The 16,686-nt window shown below is 43.9% G+C and overlaps 1 protein-coding gene across 4 annotated transcripts in view; it reads right to left on the reverse strand.

The window, feature by feature from the left end:
- Magee2 (MAGE family member E2) overlaps positions 1–16,686 on the reverse strand; it is a 170,161-nt gene that overhangs the window by 11,166 nt on the left and 142,309 nt on the right. For 3 of the 4 annotated variants that reach the window (XM_037199172.1, XM_037199171.1, XM_037199170.1), the window contains one exon: positions 8,109–10,277. In XM_037199172.1, coding sequence (XP_037055067.1) covers positions 8,600–10,171 — 1,572 coding nt within the window. In that variant the 5' untranslated portion in view covers positions 10,172–10,277 and the 3' untranslated portion in view covers positions 8,109–8,599. Of the gene's footprint in view, positions 1–8,108; positions 10,278–16,686 lie in introns of those variants that run through there. The other variant, XR_005090002.1, reaches the window with a different exon arrangement.

Raw genomic sequence — 16,686 nt, forward strand, 5'->3', positions numbered from 1 at the left:
GTGCTAGAATTAAAGGAATGTGCCACCATGCCCAAACTCTATTGGTTTCTTGAAAATAGCTTCAAATGGTCAAGAAAGAGCTGTTGGGCATCTTACAAAAGGACATATGGATACTAAATGATAGTCAGGTTTATATACATCCAGACTTCTTACTTTCCCAATTCGTTTCCCCTTTAGCATCACATACTTGATTTATTGCTATATAATCTAGAATGAAAGTGCTGAGTTTCTCTTTCTTTTCCAATATCCCTAATAACTAGCCTCTAGCCCTGTTTACAGAAAATTCCTTAAAACATCACTGATTATCAATGAGAGGAAAACGAAACTTTGTTCAGTGAGAAATTTTATTGTCTGGAGAGTGCCTGTAAAAGGACAGAAGTTGGTACCAGGGACTGAGTTATTGTTGTCATAGGCCTGACCATGTGTTTGTTTGGAGGAATGTGGACTTTGGGACTTTCAGTAGAAAAGTGATTGGATGATTTAAGTGGGGCTTAGTAGTCCATACTAGTAGAAGCATGGAAGACAGTGGTGCTGAGGTTGATTTGAACTGTGGGGGCCTGGCTCAAGAGGTTTCAGAGGAGAAGAATATTAGTATGTGGCCTAAAAACTGTTCTTTTTTCTTGTGATATTTTGGTGACGAATGTGGCTGCTTTCTTCCCTTGTCCAAAAAATCTACCTGAGACTAAATTGAAGATTTCTGGATTAACATCTTTGGCAGAGGATACTTCCAGACAGTCTATTGACTGTGTTGCATGGTTGATAGTGGCCAGTCTAAGGACCAAGCTAAAAAAAGGAAAAATACAAAATGTACAATTTGAGGAGAAAAGTGTAGCAAGCCTTCTTGTCAGACTATCTTTAGACTGCTAGCCTGCAAAAAATGACATGAAGACTTCTAATTAATTATGAAAGCTTGGCTTTTAGCTTATGTTTGTCTTAACTAGCTTAAATTAACCCATTTATATTAATCTACATTGTGTGAAATTGTGTTACCTCTCTTTTATCTTTTACCTCCTGTTTCCTCTCCATGTCTCCTGGCATCTCCCATACACCTAGATTCACTTCCTCTTCCTTTCTCTCCCAGGAAATCTCACCTATACCTTCTGCCTAGCTGTTGGCCATTCAGCTTCTTATTACACCAATCACAGAGAATACATCTTCACATGGTGTACAAATATCCCATAGCAAAAGGGGGCACCAAGAAGTGTAATGGACCTAAGTCTTGTGTTCAAGGAGATAAACAAATTAAAGAAAAACCTGATGCTAAATGGAATAAAGGGAGTGGAGGAGATCCCAAGGCAAAACCCTACCCAGCTAAGCTTCCAATTTGTGATTAAAGAAAAGGGATTAAAGGAAAGCTTAAGGCCAGGTGTGGTGGCACAGACCTTTAATTCTAGGACTAGGGATGCAGAGGCAGACAGATTTCAGAGTTCAATTCCAGCCTGATCTACAGAGTGAGTTACAGAACAGCTAAGCTTAAGCAGTGAAGGGAACCATCAAAAAGAGAAAGCTGGTGAAAATGTATTTGAATGAGAGAACCATGTTCCAGCCCCAGCAAGCAGCAGAGCTTGGCAACTCTGGCCACATTGTTCTGGTTTTAAAGTCAAGGATACAAGAAAGAGGTTAGGGAATCTCCCTCCACAACTAAGGAAAGCTAATGAGGTCAAGCATGTGTCGGGGGTGTCCCTGCATGGAGGCTTAGAGAGACCATTGTGTGAACTATGAAGGTGAAGCCTTGGAGACCCCCAAATATTGGAAATGCCAGAGTAATGGGCTATCTGCCAACAAGAGCTGCTAACAGTGAGTGGAACCAGCTCAAGAAAGAGAAGTATGTTGCAGTCAACAAAGCTGAAAGGAGTTGGAGACCTAAAGAACATTTTGACATTAGACATGAAGATGCAGAGTTTGGAGTTTGCCCGTTGGTTTTTGGTCCTGCTTTTGTCCAGTATTTCCTCATTATATTATATTCTCTTTTCTCCATTTTTGAATGGTAATGTATATTCTATGCTATTGCATGTTAGAAATATGTCATCTGCTTTTTTATTTTGATTTTACAGGGGTTTACAGTTAAGAAATTGCATGAATCTCATTAGAGACTTTGAACTTTGGACTTTGAAACAGTGTTGAGACTGATAGACTATGGGCACTTTTTAAGTTGGACTTAATGCATTTCTGCATTATAATATGGCTACAAGCCTATGGGATCCAGGAAGTGGAATATGGTGGTTTGAATGAAAATGACCCCCCATAGGCTTATAAGGAGTGGCACTATTAGGAGGTGTGGCCTTTTTGTAGTAGGTGTGGCCCTGTTGGAGAAGTAGTCGGGTGGGCTTTGAGGTTTCAAATGCCCAGAGTAGGCCCAGTGTCTCTCTCTCTCTTCCTACTGCCTGCTGATCCAGATGTAGAACTCTTGGCTCCTTCTCCAGCCCCATGTCGGCCTGCATGCCACCATGCTCCCTGTCATGATAATGGACTGAACCTCTGAATTGCAAAGGAGCCATTCCAATTAAATGCTTTCCTTTATAGGAGTTGCTGTGATCATGGTGTCTCTTCACAGCAATAGAAACCCTGCTTAAGACAACAGACGAAGGTGTCCTTGACTGAACCTAAAAGGTGTTTATGGGCCACTCCATATCCCAGATTATTAAAGTGTGAGATGGGACCCTGTAATTGAATGTGTGGGTTTCTAAAAGTTTGACAACAGTAAAAATGTTCTGAATGTATAACAGCACAAATTAATTCAAAATTAAACACACAAGGCTGCAGATTACCTAAGTTGGTAGAGTGCTTGATTAGCATGCATGAAGCTCTGGGTTGGCTCTCCTGCACTGCATAAATTAGACATGGTGGCACACATATGTAATCGAAGCACACCAGAGGTGGAGGCAGGAGAATCAGAAGTTCAGGTTCACTTTCAGCTGCACAGAAAATGTGAGGCCAGCCTGGATGACTGAAATTGAAAAACAAACAGAATGAATCTGAAAAGCGTCTGGCAGTACTTGCTCATGTTTCACCACATGACTTCAGATTTGGTTCTGAACACAAAAAGTATGTACTTTGCACTGTGCATGCCATTATAATATGCAATGGTCAGGAATGCATCCCGAATCACTTCGACGAAGATTTGCAACTACTGTATGAATGAATAGCAGTATTTTTTGCTCTTATAGAAACAATAGTTTTAGCTGGGCAGTGGTGGCGCATGCCTTTAATCCCAGCACTTGGGAGGTAGAGCCAGGCAGATCTCTGTGAGTTCGAGGCCAGCCTGGTCTACAGAGCGAGATTCAGGACAGGCACCAAAACTACACAGAGAAACCCTGTCTTGGGAAAAAAAACCAAAACAACAACAACAAAAAAAAAACCACAATAGTTTTATTACAGTAAACAAAGACTTTAAATATTAATAGCTTCCTGCCATTATTCCTCAGTATATAAGTATCAAACTCATGTATCTTTGGATTATATTATGTTAGACTGTTTTATTTTATTTTTAAAATATTTAATTTTGTTTTTTGAATTGTATGTATTGGTTTTCTTCTCTCTCTCTCTCTCTCTCTCTCTCTCTCTCTGTGTGTGTGTGTGTGTGTGTGTGTGTGTGTGTGTGTGTAGGTGCATGTAAGTACACAAAAGCAAAAAAGCAAAAGCAAGAGGCATTGGATCCCCTGGAGCTGGAGTCACCTGATATGGGTCCTGGGAATTGAACTCTGGTCCTTTGCAAGACCAGTACATTCTTAACCAGTGAGCCATCTCTCCAGCAACAGAATGTTTGAGTTTAAAAGGTGCTGTTTGTATTTCTGAGTTGAGTTTTATAAGAACGCAACTATTAAATGAAATTTGGCTTGGTATTAAGACAGAATTCCAAACTTTGTGACATGGCCCTAAATGCATTTCTTGTGTGTATATATATGTGTGTGTTTCTTGGTGTGGGTATGTGTGCACATGTGTGCATGTAGGGGGAGGAGCAGCATTTGACAACAGCTGTTTTCTTCTATTGCCTTCCACTGTATCACTATTTTTGAGACAAGATCTCTCACTGAACCTGAAGTTCATTAATTTAGCAAGACTAGCTGGCCAGTGAGCCCCAGGATATTCCCGTCTCCCACTGTCCAATGCTGGGATGTCAGCACGCTGCTGTTCTCGGCTTCTATAAGTGGGTGCTCAGGTTCTGAGCTAGGGTCCGCTTGCTTGCATGACAAGTACTTTAGACTTGAGCCGCCAATCCAGCCCCATTCAAACATACTTCTGCCACTTTGTCCTATGCATTTATGTGATGTGGTATTCTGACTATTGGTGGCTGGCTATTAAGTCAAAATGTTGACCAGCTCTGAAAAATGTTGAAGATGTTCTGTTCCCTATGGTATCGAATATTTGGCCAAGATTTTTTTTGAGACAGAATCTCATGTAGCCCAGGCTGGTCTTGAAATCACTAATTATCCCAGGGTGCTCTTGAACTTCTAATCCTCCTGCCTCTACCTCCAAAGTGTAGAATTATAAGCACATACCACCACAAACGATCTGCTTTATATGGTGCTACAGACAGAACCTAGGGCTTCATGAATGCTAGGTAAGCACCCTACCAACTGATCTACATTTCCAGCTCCAACCAGAATTTCTTTATGTAAAAATAGACAAACACATCTATCTTATTAGTATACAAATTTACTTTTGTCTTTAGTGGTAAAATTATATATATACCAATACATTTATTTTAAAAGAAATTTCTTTGTGAGTTATCAACAACTGTTTGGTTTGTGTACACTTATTTTATATGCCTATATAATTGGGGTCATTCATGTAAAAATTTCTTGGGTCATAAAGCAGTTGTGAGTGGAAAGAGTTTAAGAAGCCCTGCTATAGATCATCACTACCAGTTCTGAAACCTAAAATAATTGTCTTGCAATCCACATATGCCAGTCCACATTTTCCTTTAATTGCATGCTTATTTGTGGATGGCTTGTGGATACAGAAGCTGGTGGCTATTTTGAAATGTCAGGAAAGGCTTCCTTAATCTTAAAAAAAAGTGTACTCTTGGGCCTCAAATACTGAAAGTGAATATTTCCACAAATTTATCTTCTTAAGAAAGATCCCCATCATAGGTCAAAGGGGACTCTGGGTAGCAAGTGCATATAGGAAGAATCTGACCAACAGTAGTAGGTGAGTGTTGATGGTATTCATTTACAAGATTTTCCATTTTTGTGCACGAGTGTCCATGTGTGTGATGTGCATGTGTTTGTGTGTACTTGGCTGCACATGAGCACATGCTTGTGGAAGCCAGGTGGCAACCTTCAGTGCCATCCTCAGAAACGCTGTCCATCTCCTTTGAGACAGGGTCTCTCCCTAGCCTAGAACTCACCAATTAGAGTAGACTGACTGGCCAGCCAGTGCCAGGGATCCTCCTGTTTCCCCCTCCCTGGTACTGAGGTTACCAGCATGGCTTTTCACATGAGTGCTGGGGGATCAAACTCAGGTCCTCATACCTGCAAAACAAACACTTTACCAACTCCCCCCAAGGACCATGTTTTTCAGATTAATTAACTCAGATGACAAGGATGCCTTAGTTGGGGCTTGAGGTCTGATGGCTGATGTCCATTGGGGTAATTCTTGCAGTACCCTCTATAACTCTTGTTTACCGGCTATCCATTTCCACTGCTAAGTGTTTCTCTACTGGTGTCAACTTTAACTTGGTGCCTGAAAGGGGAGATTCGTGGTTATCTCTTGGCTGGCAAAGGAGGAGCTGTGACCACTGAGATACTACATCTTTTCCTTCACCATAGGCCCCCGCCATGCTTCTGGAAAGTTGCACATGGCATCTGTGACATACGGCTGTTTTCCACGTTTATTCTTGGATTTTTGAGCAGGTCTTGACAAGTGAAAAGTTCTGTCAAGTTATTGTTCCTTCAGAGCTAAAACAAAAACAAAAACAAAACCACTAAATAGTTCTGATGGTGCCGAAATGATGACAGTCCAGCAGATAAGGCTGGGGCCTACAGAGAGCAGACTGAGCAAGAATAACAGGACAGAATAGGGAGAGTACACAGAAATGTGTGGTCAGTTGCCAGGCAGCTCAGTGGAGCCCTAGTGATAGCACAAGAATGAGCCTGGAGAAATTCCAGCCTTACTCTTTCATTCTCCATTCCTCCTCTGGAGAGCATTGTCTTGCTTCCACACCCTGGCTATGCTAACTTTTCCTGTATCTTGAGAGTCTGCAAATTTGAGCAAGAATGTAGCACAGGTCACAGGTAATGGAGAGGGCTTCTTGAACTGGAAGCCCAGGTCTCCCTGGTGTCTGTGTGACCTTGGGCATATTAGTTACCCTGGGAATATTACTCTTCAGTCTATCTTAGTGTCAAATGGAAATATTAAAATGCTTTTGAAGAATGGAGGGGAAGATTCGAGAGTTAAGCATGTGAAAAATCCAGCACAGTTCCTGGCACATATTTAGTGCTAAAGCAATTGGAGCTTTATATTAATGATTGTTGGTCCGTCCAGATGCCACAACTTTGCCTTGACAGGGTTCTATCCTGGAGATCCCTGAAAAGCTGATGTGTTGAGGACCTTGCACCAATCCAAAAAGTCACAACAAGAAACACTTGGCACCTTGATCGACTTGTCCCCTTTCTCTCCCTCACTCTGCAAGCATACCAATTTAGGGTCTAAGGAAGCTGAAGAGACCCTTGCAGTTTATTGCTTGGGTAGGACCATGGTCCCAAATTCTCTGAGACAGATACTCTCCCCTCCCCACTGCCCTAAGCCCACCTCACCGCCCCAAGCCCATCTCACCCCATTTCCCTGAATTGCATCAGTTCAGGTTCTCCAGGTATCATTTTTCTGGTCAGCAGAAATCCCACCCTCACCCCGCCACTTGGAATGCTACTACCGCGGAGATTATTGAGACCCAGCGGGGGTTATATCGCCCTAGCAACCGCCGAGTGCGCCTGCGCAGTCTTTTTCTCAGGCAGACTGCTCTTAATTAGGTTTCTGCACCGCCGCAGGTCAGACTTGGGGGCCAAAAGGGTGTATCTCTCCTCCCATTGTCCAATTCCTGAGTTGGAAATTGTGCTGTTTTCTTTCTAGGGCTAAGAAAAATGTGAGAAATGTCGCTTACTCTCTACCATCTGCTAGGAGGTGGCAGTTCGGGGAAACCTCTGATAATTAAAAGGATGCAAAGGGGAGAAAGCTTGAGCATGCCAGGAGATAAGGACGCATACAGCATGCAGTACTGGAAGGCATCACTGTCTTTCCGTAGTCAGAGGACGTTTTCTGCATGATACTCACCCCCTTGCCCGGGATGCCTCTCAGAAACTGTTACCTGCAAGCTTTCTAGGGAAAGCTTGTGAGCAGGGTTAGAAACTGTCAGAGGAATCGGGACGAAGAGATCTAAAATGCTAACTTTACCTTAACAGCTTGAGTGTTAAAACAAACAGTGCTAACGTGGGGTTTACAGTGTGGATTAAATCTGACTCAAGATCAAGACCAGCTGTATTTGAGAAAGCTATTACTGTTTCCTAAGAGGCACCCCCAGGAGATAGGGCCTTTGTTACCCCTTGCCACGGATCTCTCTGTCCTGTTCCCCTTCTGAACTCAACCATGTCTTTCTGGGTGACTTTCAAACTCCCTCCCCACCCACCGTGGGTATTTTACCTACACCCTATACCTTCGCCAGCTTCTCCTTTCGTCCCTCAGCCCAGTCTCAGGCATCACTCCCCAATCCCACTACCCACTACAGCATATCGTACCTCCAGCCTTTCATTTCACCTTGTCCTTCCCACCACCTCCCTGGACTATCCCCTCACCCACCTCCTGCTTCATACTCCTGACCTTTCCCCAGCCTTCCTTGTACCGCACTGCCTGTTTCACTGCCCTCCCATCATGGAGTTGGGAGTTACACTTGTGGACTCCCATAGCACACACCAGCCCACTCCGTTTTCTTATACCACTTGCCACAGCACAATAGAATTGCTGGTTCACTTCCATGACGTTCCTCTTTTAGGGGGAAGTTCTGAAGCCCAGATGGGGCTTCTTTACCCTTATATCCCCAGCACATAGCCTTGTTCTCAGCACACAGGTACCAGATAAATGTTTACAGAATAAATGAGGACATAAGCATGGCATAATTCATTATACTTTTATTTTTTACTACACTCTGCAACAGCAAATTAAATACAGGTAAGTGGCAGTCTTTTATTTTTGTTTGTTTGTTTGTTTGTTAACACAGCAATAGACTCAAAAGGAGGGCAACCACGAATGAGGGGCTTTGTGTTTGGGGTGTGTTTGTGTACATGTGTGTATTGTTACTGTTATTTAGCTTATTTTACTGGTTATTTCAAATACATAAATATTACCAATATGTTTTACACAGTTATCCGAACATTTATACTGAAACAAGACAGGAAGAGAAAACGAGCAATTTCATTTATAAACATTGATCATCAAGACAATTAGAGTATATTGGAAGGAAAGAAATATTATTAGAATTGGAACACAATAAGCACAAGGAGTACTCTTTACCCCAGCCCTCCCAACTTCTGATTTAGGATCCTATTGCCCCTTTCCCAAAGGCCCCTTTAACTGATGCCACTCAACTAAAGTCAAACATCAGACTTCACATGGAGCCAAAGAAGAACATGGCAGTTGCCTGGGATCTGGCCCTGGTCTCTTCATCTTCCACAGCCTCCCTGTATTGCTCTGGCCAGTCCTGTGGCCGCTTTCTGTAGAGCCTAGCCATGTATTCCAAGGCTTTCATTTTGGTGATTTCAAGGTGAGCCCGAGGACCCCAAAGCAGCTCATATTCAACTGGATTAGAGTAGGAGAGTGGCCTGCATTCCAGGTAACGTTGTCTCATAAGCTTACAGGTGATGGCGTGCTTCTTCCCTACATCCACACTAAATCTCCGGAGTAAGTTCCAGATGCTGGCCTCCTTGACACGGTTGCCCATCAGGAAGATCAAACCCAGAATTGGCATCACATATTCTTGGGTGGGTCTGCCCAGGCTCTCTAGCATTACTTGCTCTTCTTCTGATTCTGGTTGCTGAACAAGGAGGTAGATGTGCTCACTGGTATCAACCTCAATCAGAGAGAACCCATAAAACAGATCAAGGATTAGTGTGGCTCGGCTGAGGATATTTGGGAACACGTCCTCGAATTCTTTACCAGTATGAGCCAATAGCTCATCCTGATGTATAGGCAGCAACTCCTCAGTGACATTAATGGCCAACTGGACCAAATCATTTGCTTTATCATTCATAGCGTCCTCTGACCAGAACTCTAAGCCAGCAGCCTGGCTTCTCTCTTTGGCTTTGTCAGCTTCCAGGGCCTTGCTATATTCTTCTGGCCAGCTCCAGGGCTCTTCATCATGGGCCTCTGCTACAAACTTCAGGGCCTCCATCTTTGTGATTTCCCTGTGGGCTCTAGAGCCCCACAGGAACTCAAATTCAAGGGGATTAGTGCCATATACCGGCCAGTACTCCAAAAATCGCATACGGACAAAGTCAGTAGTGAGGAGGTTTCTTGTGTTCCCAAAGGGGCTGTTGATCCTCTGAGGCTTATTCATCCTATCAGCCTTTAACAGCAGATCCCAAATTGAGGCCTCTCTTGCCCGGTTGCCATTCAAGAGGATGTGCCCTAGGACCAAGGCCAGGAGACCTGCTTTTGGCATGTCCAGGGTCTCTGCTAGCCGTTCAGTGGTCTGGGGACCTGGTTTGCTGATTAGGTTGTAAGTGTCAGTCTGAGGATCAAGAACTCTCAGATTTAACCCAAAGACCCGATCCAGGTGAGCTGAGGCTCGTCTGAGTATCTCAGGAAACTGGTCTGAGTATTCTCTGAGAAACTCCAGCATGTCTGACTGCCGAATTGACCCCTCACTTTGGCTTTTCATGCGCATGAAATTCACCAAAGCAACCGACCTGTCTTCTAGAGGGTCGTGGACCCTGAGCGCCCCCAAACGTCGGGACTGCTCGTCGATGAGAACCTCGATGTCATTCGGGTCCTGCACAGCCTGGGGAGCGCTGGCACCCTGTGGGTCGATTGGAATCTGAGGGCCCTGGGGAGCCTCAGGGACTAGCATGGAGGTGGGGGGCCCGGAGGCATTAGTAGCCTGCATTTCACCCCTGCTCTCGCTGTAATCTGCAGTGGTCTCTGCGCTGCCGTGGCGCGCATTCTGGCTTACCAGAGACATAGTTCCAGGAGACAGGAACACGAACGCGGAGGTCAGCGATCCCTCGGAGAGAGGATCGGAGGTGTGTTGGCGCCTCGGCACAGAGCCGAAGCCTGATACCCGGAAGCTGTGTGGATCAAAAGTGAGAGCTGGTAAGAAAGGCGATCTTTTTACACAGGCAGTAGCAAGCAATGAGCTAAAGCCCAAGAGCAGTTAGCTTTGCCGCAGCCTACGCAAGCGCAGTCAGCCTCTGCGACGTGGTGACCACGCCCCGCTCAGGCTTCCACTCCCGCCTCTTCCCACCTCTGACCGGTCAGTTTGGCCCATGCGGGGTTCGAACTTCTCTTAGGGAAGAGAACTCTCAAAAAGAAACAACGGAGATGAAGCAGACACATTAAGGGATGGGGGTGTTCAGTGATGCTGCATCTGAAGTTTTTCTAGTTTTTCTGTGAGGTACTAAGAATATTGGTAAGGCTTAATAGAGGATAGGGGGTGTGTTCATGATAATTGTAGAATCATTAAGGCCTCCACCAACTCAACAGATTATTTCTTGAACATATGCCCATACCAGACACAGTGCTGGGTATTTGTGCGGTGCATTAGCAATTGTCTTGAGGACAAATTGAATATTCCCTTCCATATGGAGCTTGCAGTAGGGTTGGTTCAATCAGTGGTAATGAGGGCCAACCCTTTATGGAACACTTAGTAGGTGACAGGCATTGTTTTTTGGTGTTTTAGTTTTCTCATATTAAAATCACTTAATCTTAGCTAGTCTGAATAACACTCATCCTAAAGGTGAGAAAACTAGCTCAGGGAGGTGAGTTTGTGCAGACTCGGGCCACTTCAAGTGAAAGAGATCAGGCTTTGAATCCTTTTATCAGAGTCCAGAACATAAGCACTTTCTTTCACACCATCTGCCTTTCAAGGAGTTCTTAGCTCTAGTTCATAAAAATGGCTCAGATCAAATTGATGGAAATCAGCATGAGTCAATTTACATATAGTACAAACACAGGAGTCATGAATGGCAGTTTTGTCTCAAGTATTTTGGATTGGAGGAGGAGCTGAGCTTTAAGTGATGAAAAGGATGGGAAGAGCTCATGGTTTACAAGGGCACTGTAGCTTTAAGGAACATCAACAGGAAAGGCCCAGAAGTATAAGAGTAAAAGACAAGTTTGCATAACTGCCAGTTATCCAGGTTGGCTAGAGCCAGAACATGCTAGGATGGCTGGGTTGGGCAAACAGGAAGGACTAAATCTCCTCCTATATGTCGGAAACTGTTTATGGCTGCACAGCACATTAGGTCCTGTTCATCATTCAGGGGTTTGTACATTTGTATTTGAGGATGTGTGGTCTAAACACTCTGCTAGGAAGAAGGGTCAGCTGCTCTATTTTCTACCACAGTAGTTGGGCTAAAGCGTAGCCCTAATCCAGGAATGCAGTAAAGGAAGAAAAAAGGTCAGATTGATATCTGCAGCCACAACTGAAATCCTTCCAAGTTCTTGATGGTAATGATTATTGTTTTACATTCAGTGACCCAGGGCCCTGAAACTCCTTCAGAGGCCACTCATTCTGTCACCCACCCATGAAATTTTCCAAGTCCTTGCATTTACATGTTCATGTTATTACAATAGCAAAGTAGAAGGTTCAGGACCAAGCATTTGGCCAAACTGGTCAAGAGAGACCTATATTTACTACACAAATGAATGTGCATGTTCTACAAGACAGAATGTGTGCTGCTTGGCATTGATCTGTTGGTCATGCCTTAGGAGAGGCTTGTGGAAAGCAGTGCCCTGTTCTCAGCTGCTGCAGAGGTATGAGTGAGGGCACACTGGAGGGGTCTTTTACTCTGGTCTCTTCCCTTCTCCAGAAGGGCAACATGTTTTTGACCTAGACTGGTATTTCTCGAAGTAAAGCTAAGTTTAGTTGTTTTTTTTTAAATCCTCTTTACTTATAAATGAAACTTGGCTCACAGTTTGAGTCGGACTTAATTATTCCCATCTAGTAAAGAAAATCAACATCAAATAGAAAAACAACACCTTAACTGAGAAATGACATCTCAGTCTCATGACGTGGTATTCAATTCCTTAACAAATTCATCCCTGTCTGCTTCTCCGTCTTCTTCACTATTCTCATCACATTCTTCCATGAAGTCATCTCTGGACACACTGGGCTTCATTTTTCTTTTCATTAAGCTATTTTTATGTTTTACAGGTCAACAAAGATTTCTAGTTATTGCTAAATGAACAATGGAGCTATGTCTATGATATACATATGTCAATGTCAATGCAAAAAGATGGACTCACACTCCTTAGCTGAAACTTCTTTTGAGATTTTCTGTTAACTTTTTCTTTTACACATTTTTAAGGATGAATAATTTCCATACTATTTTTATCTTCAACAAAATGTTAGTGAAGTCTTTCACTTTGACTACTAGAACATGCACATAATAAAGTCCATAACCCACAAACGTAGCACCTGATAAGTTGCAATGTATTTAACACATCATGTGACCATGATGCCACTTAAGATCATATCCAGCATCTTCAAATTTCTGGTGGTACTTTATCCCAATCCTTTCCCTCTCACTTGTTCTTAGAGAAAATTGCCATACTGACTTCTGGAATTTTAGATTAGTTGTGTGTGTGTGTGTGTGTGTGTGTGTGTGTGTGTGTACTTTAAATAATAATCATAATAGTTATGATAATATACATAATATAATAATTATACAGAATGTATTTATTAGTATCTTCTTCCAAGCATCACCCCCATTCTATTACATTTTTATCCACATTGTTTATAATAATAGTCTGTTCATTTTCATTACTATAGAGTTTGTAATTGTGTGAATATGGACTTCTGTTAAAGAAGGCAGATAAGTATCTATTATATAATTATGAATTCAGGATATGCATAACACTTCTTACAAAGGACTATTAGTCAAAGTAATAATATAATTATGCAAAACCCCTCACACATATAAAATCTCATTTCTAGATTTTGTTGTATGTATATAACGTTGTGGTGGTTATATCTGTGGGGCGTTTACCCACCACCCCCACAGCTTCCCAGAGTTTTCTTGAGTGCGATCAGCAGGAAATATTAGATAGAAGGATTTATAGCGGAGAATCTTGTGGAGATAAACAGATAGAAAATAAAGGATAGCCTCGAGAGGACCTGGAACCTATTCCAACGGCCCCCAACTGTCTCTGGCCCAGGGTTTTTATAGAGACGCCAAGGGGTGGAGCAAAAGACTTCCTCCCCCAGCACAGCCAAGTGCAGACCATCTCAGACACCTGCACTCAGGCCCGTGGTCCTGATCATCCTCTATTCGGACCTGCTGGGTAAAGCCACGAGGAACCCGAGAACGGGCTCCCACATATATCCAGTTTGTAAAATTATAATGACTAATTATACTTGAAGCATTTTTTTTTATGGAACAGGATCTCTCTGAGTTACCTTGGCTGTCCTGGAACTTGCTCTGTACACCAGGCTGGCCTTGAACTCACAGAGATCCACCTGCTTCTGCCTCCTGAGTGCTGGGATTAAAGGTGTGTGCCATTGACTGCCAATAGCTACTCAACTAGAGGTGTGCCTGCCTGATACTCCTCCTAACCGTAGTGGAATGTTGATGAACTTGAGTTTGTGAAGGGCTTGTGCAGATAACAACAGCATCAGTGAATTCATGAGTGCAATGGCCATCTCATACCCAGAAGAAAGCATTTCATCGCACTCTTCCTTTTCCCCAAGTTCTTATATTCTTTCTTCCCTCCCTTCCGTGTTGTTCCCTGAGGCATTGCAGGATGTAGAGCAGTGCTTCTCAACCTTCCTGATGCTGTGACCCTTTAATACAGCTCCCCGTTTTGTGGTGACCCCACAACCATAAAATTATTTTTATTGCTACTTCATAACTGTAATTTTGCTACTGTTATGAATTGTAATGTAAATATTTTTGGAGATAGAGGTGTGCCAAGGGGGGTCACAACCACAGGTTGAGAACCACTGATATATAATCTATTTTTTAAATCTATTGTTGTTGGACATTTGGGTGATTTATAGTGTTTGTAATAGTGTTGCTAATAATATTCTAGTATATTTCTTTTCATAAACTTTTAAAAATACTTTCAATTAGTACTCAGGACCACCACTATTGGACCATCGGTTTGCATTCTTTTGATTACTATAAAAGAGTCAGAAATGCTTATATAAATATACATATTCTGATGAGCAGAAAAACAGATGTCACGTGTGGTAGTTTGAATGAAAATGGGCCCCATGGACTCATAGGGAGTGGCACTATTTGAAAGGATTAGGAAATGTAGGCCTTGGTGGAGTGGGTATAGACTTACTGGAGGAACTGTGTCACTGCAGGTGCGCTCTGAGCTTTCAGAAGCTCAAGTCAGGCCCAGTCTCTCTCCCTCCCCTCCCCCTGTCGGCTACCTGTCTATCCAAATGTAGAACTCTTGGCTTCTCTCCAGCATCTTGTCTGCCTACTTGCTGAAATGCTTCCCACCATGATGATAGTGGACTAAACCCAATCAAGCCAGCCCCAATTAAATGTTTTCCTTTAAAGAGTTGCTGGATAATGTAGCAGGAGACCTGGCCCTTGCACTGGGGTGGGGGAGAGAGATGGCCCTACCCCTCACCATGAGCTTTCACCTCACCTGGGCAGCACACTAGAGCACAGGTGAGTCAGCCCTGAGGGCTCGAATGCAGCAGAGATGACTCCTCCCCTCCCCTCCACCCCTACCACGTCTCAGGCAAGAGAGCTGGCCCTGGGATCATGAGAATAGGAGAACTAGCCCTGCCCCTCACCAGCTGCAACAAACAGGACAGCTGGCCCCGCCCCGCCCTCCTCATATGCCCATTACAGCAATTGGGAGAGAGCTTTGCACCTCACCTGGGCAAGACAGTGGACCTGGACCTCATGGTGTGAGTGTCAGTGAGCTGGACCCAAGGGCCTAAGAGCTGGAGAACTGGCCTGAGTTCCTTGCTGCTGGCTGCAATGGGTGGACTGGCCAAGGCGGTGCTGGAGAGTGCACTTGGGAGGGGGAGGGTGACAGGGGAGGAAAGGACCTGAGCTCTGAGCTGGTCCACCCCAATATCCACCTCATCTATGAACAGTTAGAGCAGGAGAAGGGCACAAAACTATAGATTCAAAACTGCAGGATCTCCACGTCACAAGACAATGGGGGTGGGGGCTTGCCCTTGTGCCCTGGTAAGAGCTGAGAGCTCATAGTTGACCCTGTGACAGAGGACAGAAGCCTCGAACCAGACTGATGACTGATGGCAATGAACACTGGTAAATGAAGATGAAAGGACACAACCACAGCTTCCACAATGAAATTCTTCTCTCTTTTTTCTCCCTTCCTCTTTCTTGTTTTGTTTTGTTTTGTTGGTTTAGTTTTTGTTTTTTCTTTTAAATTTTGTTTTGTTTTGCGGGGGAGGTTGCAAGGACGGAGGGCAAATTCGGGGAATGGGGAGATGGGCAGGATCGGGATGCATGGTGTGAAAACCATAAAGAATAAATAAAAGTTCATTTAAAAAAAGAGTTTTGGGGATGATGGCTCAGCAGTTAAAAACAATGGCTACTCTTCCAGAGGACCTGGGTTCGATTCTGGCATCTGCATCGTGGCTCACAACCATCTATAACTCCAATCTCTGGAGACTGACACCCAGACATATATGCAGGTAAAACACCCAACATACAAAAATAAACTATTAAGAAAAGAGTTACCGTGGTCATGGTGTCTCTTCACAGAAATAGAAACCCTAACTTAGACAATATAGTTTCTCATAGATGCAGAGATCCACAGCTAAGCACTGGGCTGAGCTCCTGAAGTCCAGTGCAAGAGAGGGAAGAGGGATTACATGAGCAAGGGAGGAGGGGCTTAAGATCATGATGGGGAAACCCACAGAGACAGCTGATCCGGGATGGTGGGACCTCAGAGACTCTGGACTGACAGCTGTGAAGCCCACATGGGACTGAACTATGCCCTTTGCATGTGGGAGACAGTTGTGTAGCTTGGTCTGGTTGAGGGCCCCTAGGAGTGGGACCAGGATCTAGCCCTGGCACATGAGCTGGCTTTCTGGAGCCCATTCTCTATGGTGGGACGCCTTGCACAGGCTTGATACGGGGTGGGGTGGGGTGTGGGGGGGTGTTGGTCCTGCCTCAACTTGATGTGCCAGGCTTCACTGACTTCCCATGGGAATCCTTACCCTTTCTGGGAAGTAGATGGGCATTAGGGTGGGGGGAGTTGGGGTGGAGTGGGAGGAAGGGAGAGAGGGGGAACTGTGGTTGGTATGCAAAATGAATAAATTTTTTTTAAAAAAGACACTATGTTTTCTCAACATCTTGACACAGTGTTTTCTTTTTTTCCATTATAACTACTTTGGTGATTGGAATTATGGTATAATATTGTATTCTGGTTTACTTTATGCTGATGACAAATAAAATTGGGCTCTTTTTTATATGTTTATTAAAATATTGGGCCAGGCGGTGGTGGTGCACGCCTTTAATCCCAACACTCGGGAGACAA

The sequence above is a fragment of the Peromyscus leucopus genome, chromosome X (assembly GCF_004664715.2).
Source record: "Peromyscus leucopus breed LL Stock chromosome X, UCI_PerLeu_2.1, whole genome shotgun sequence".
Classification (NCBI taxonomy): Eukaryota; Metazoa; Chordata; class Mammalia; order Rodentia; family Cricetidae; genus Peromyscus; species Peromyscus leucopus.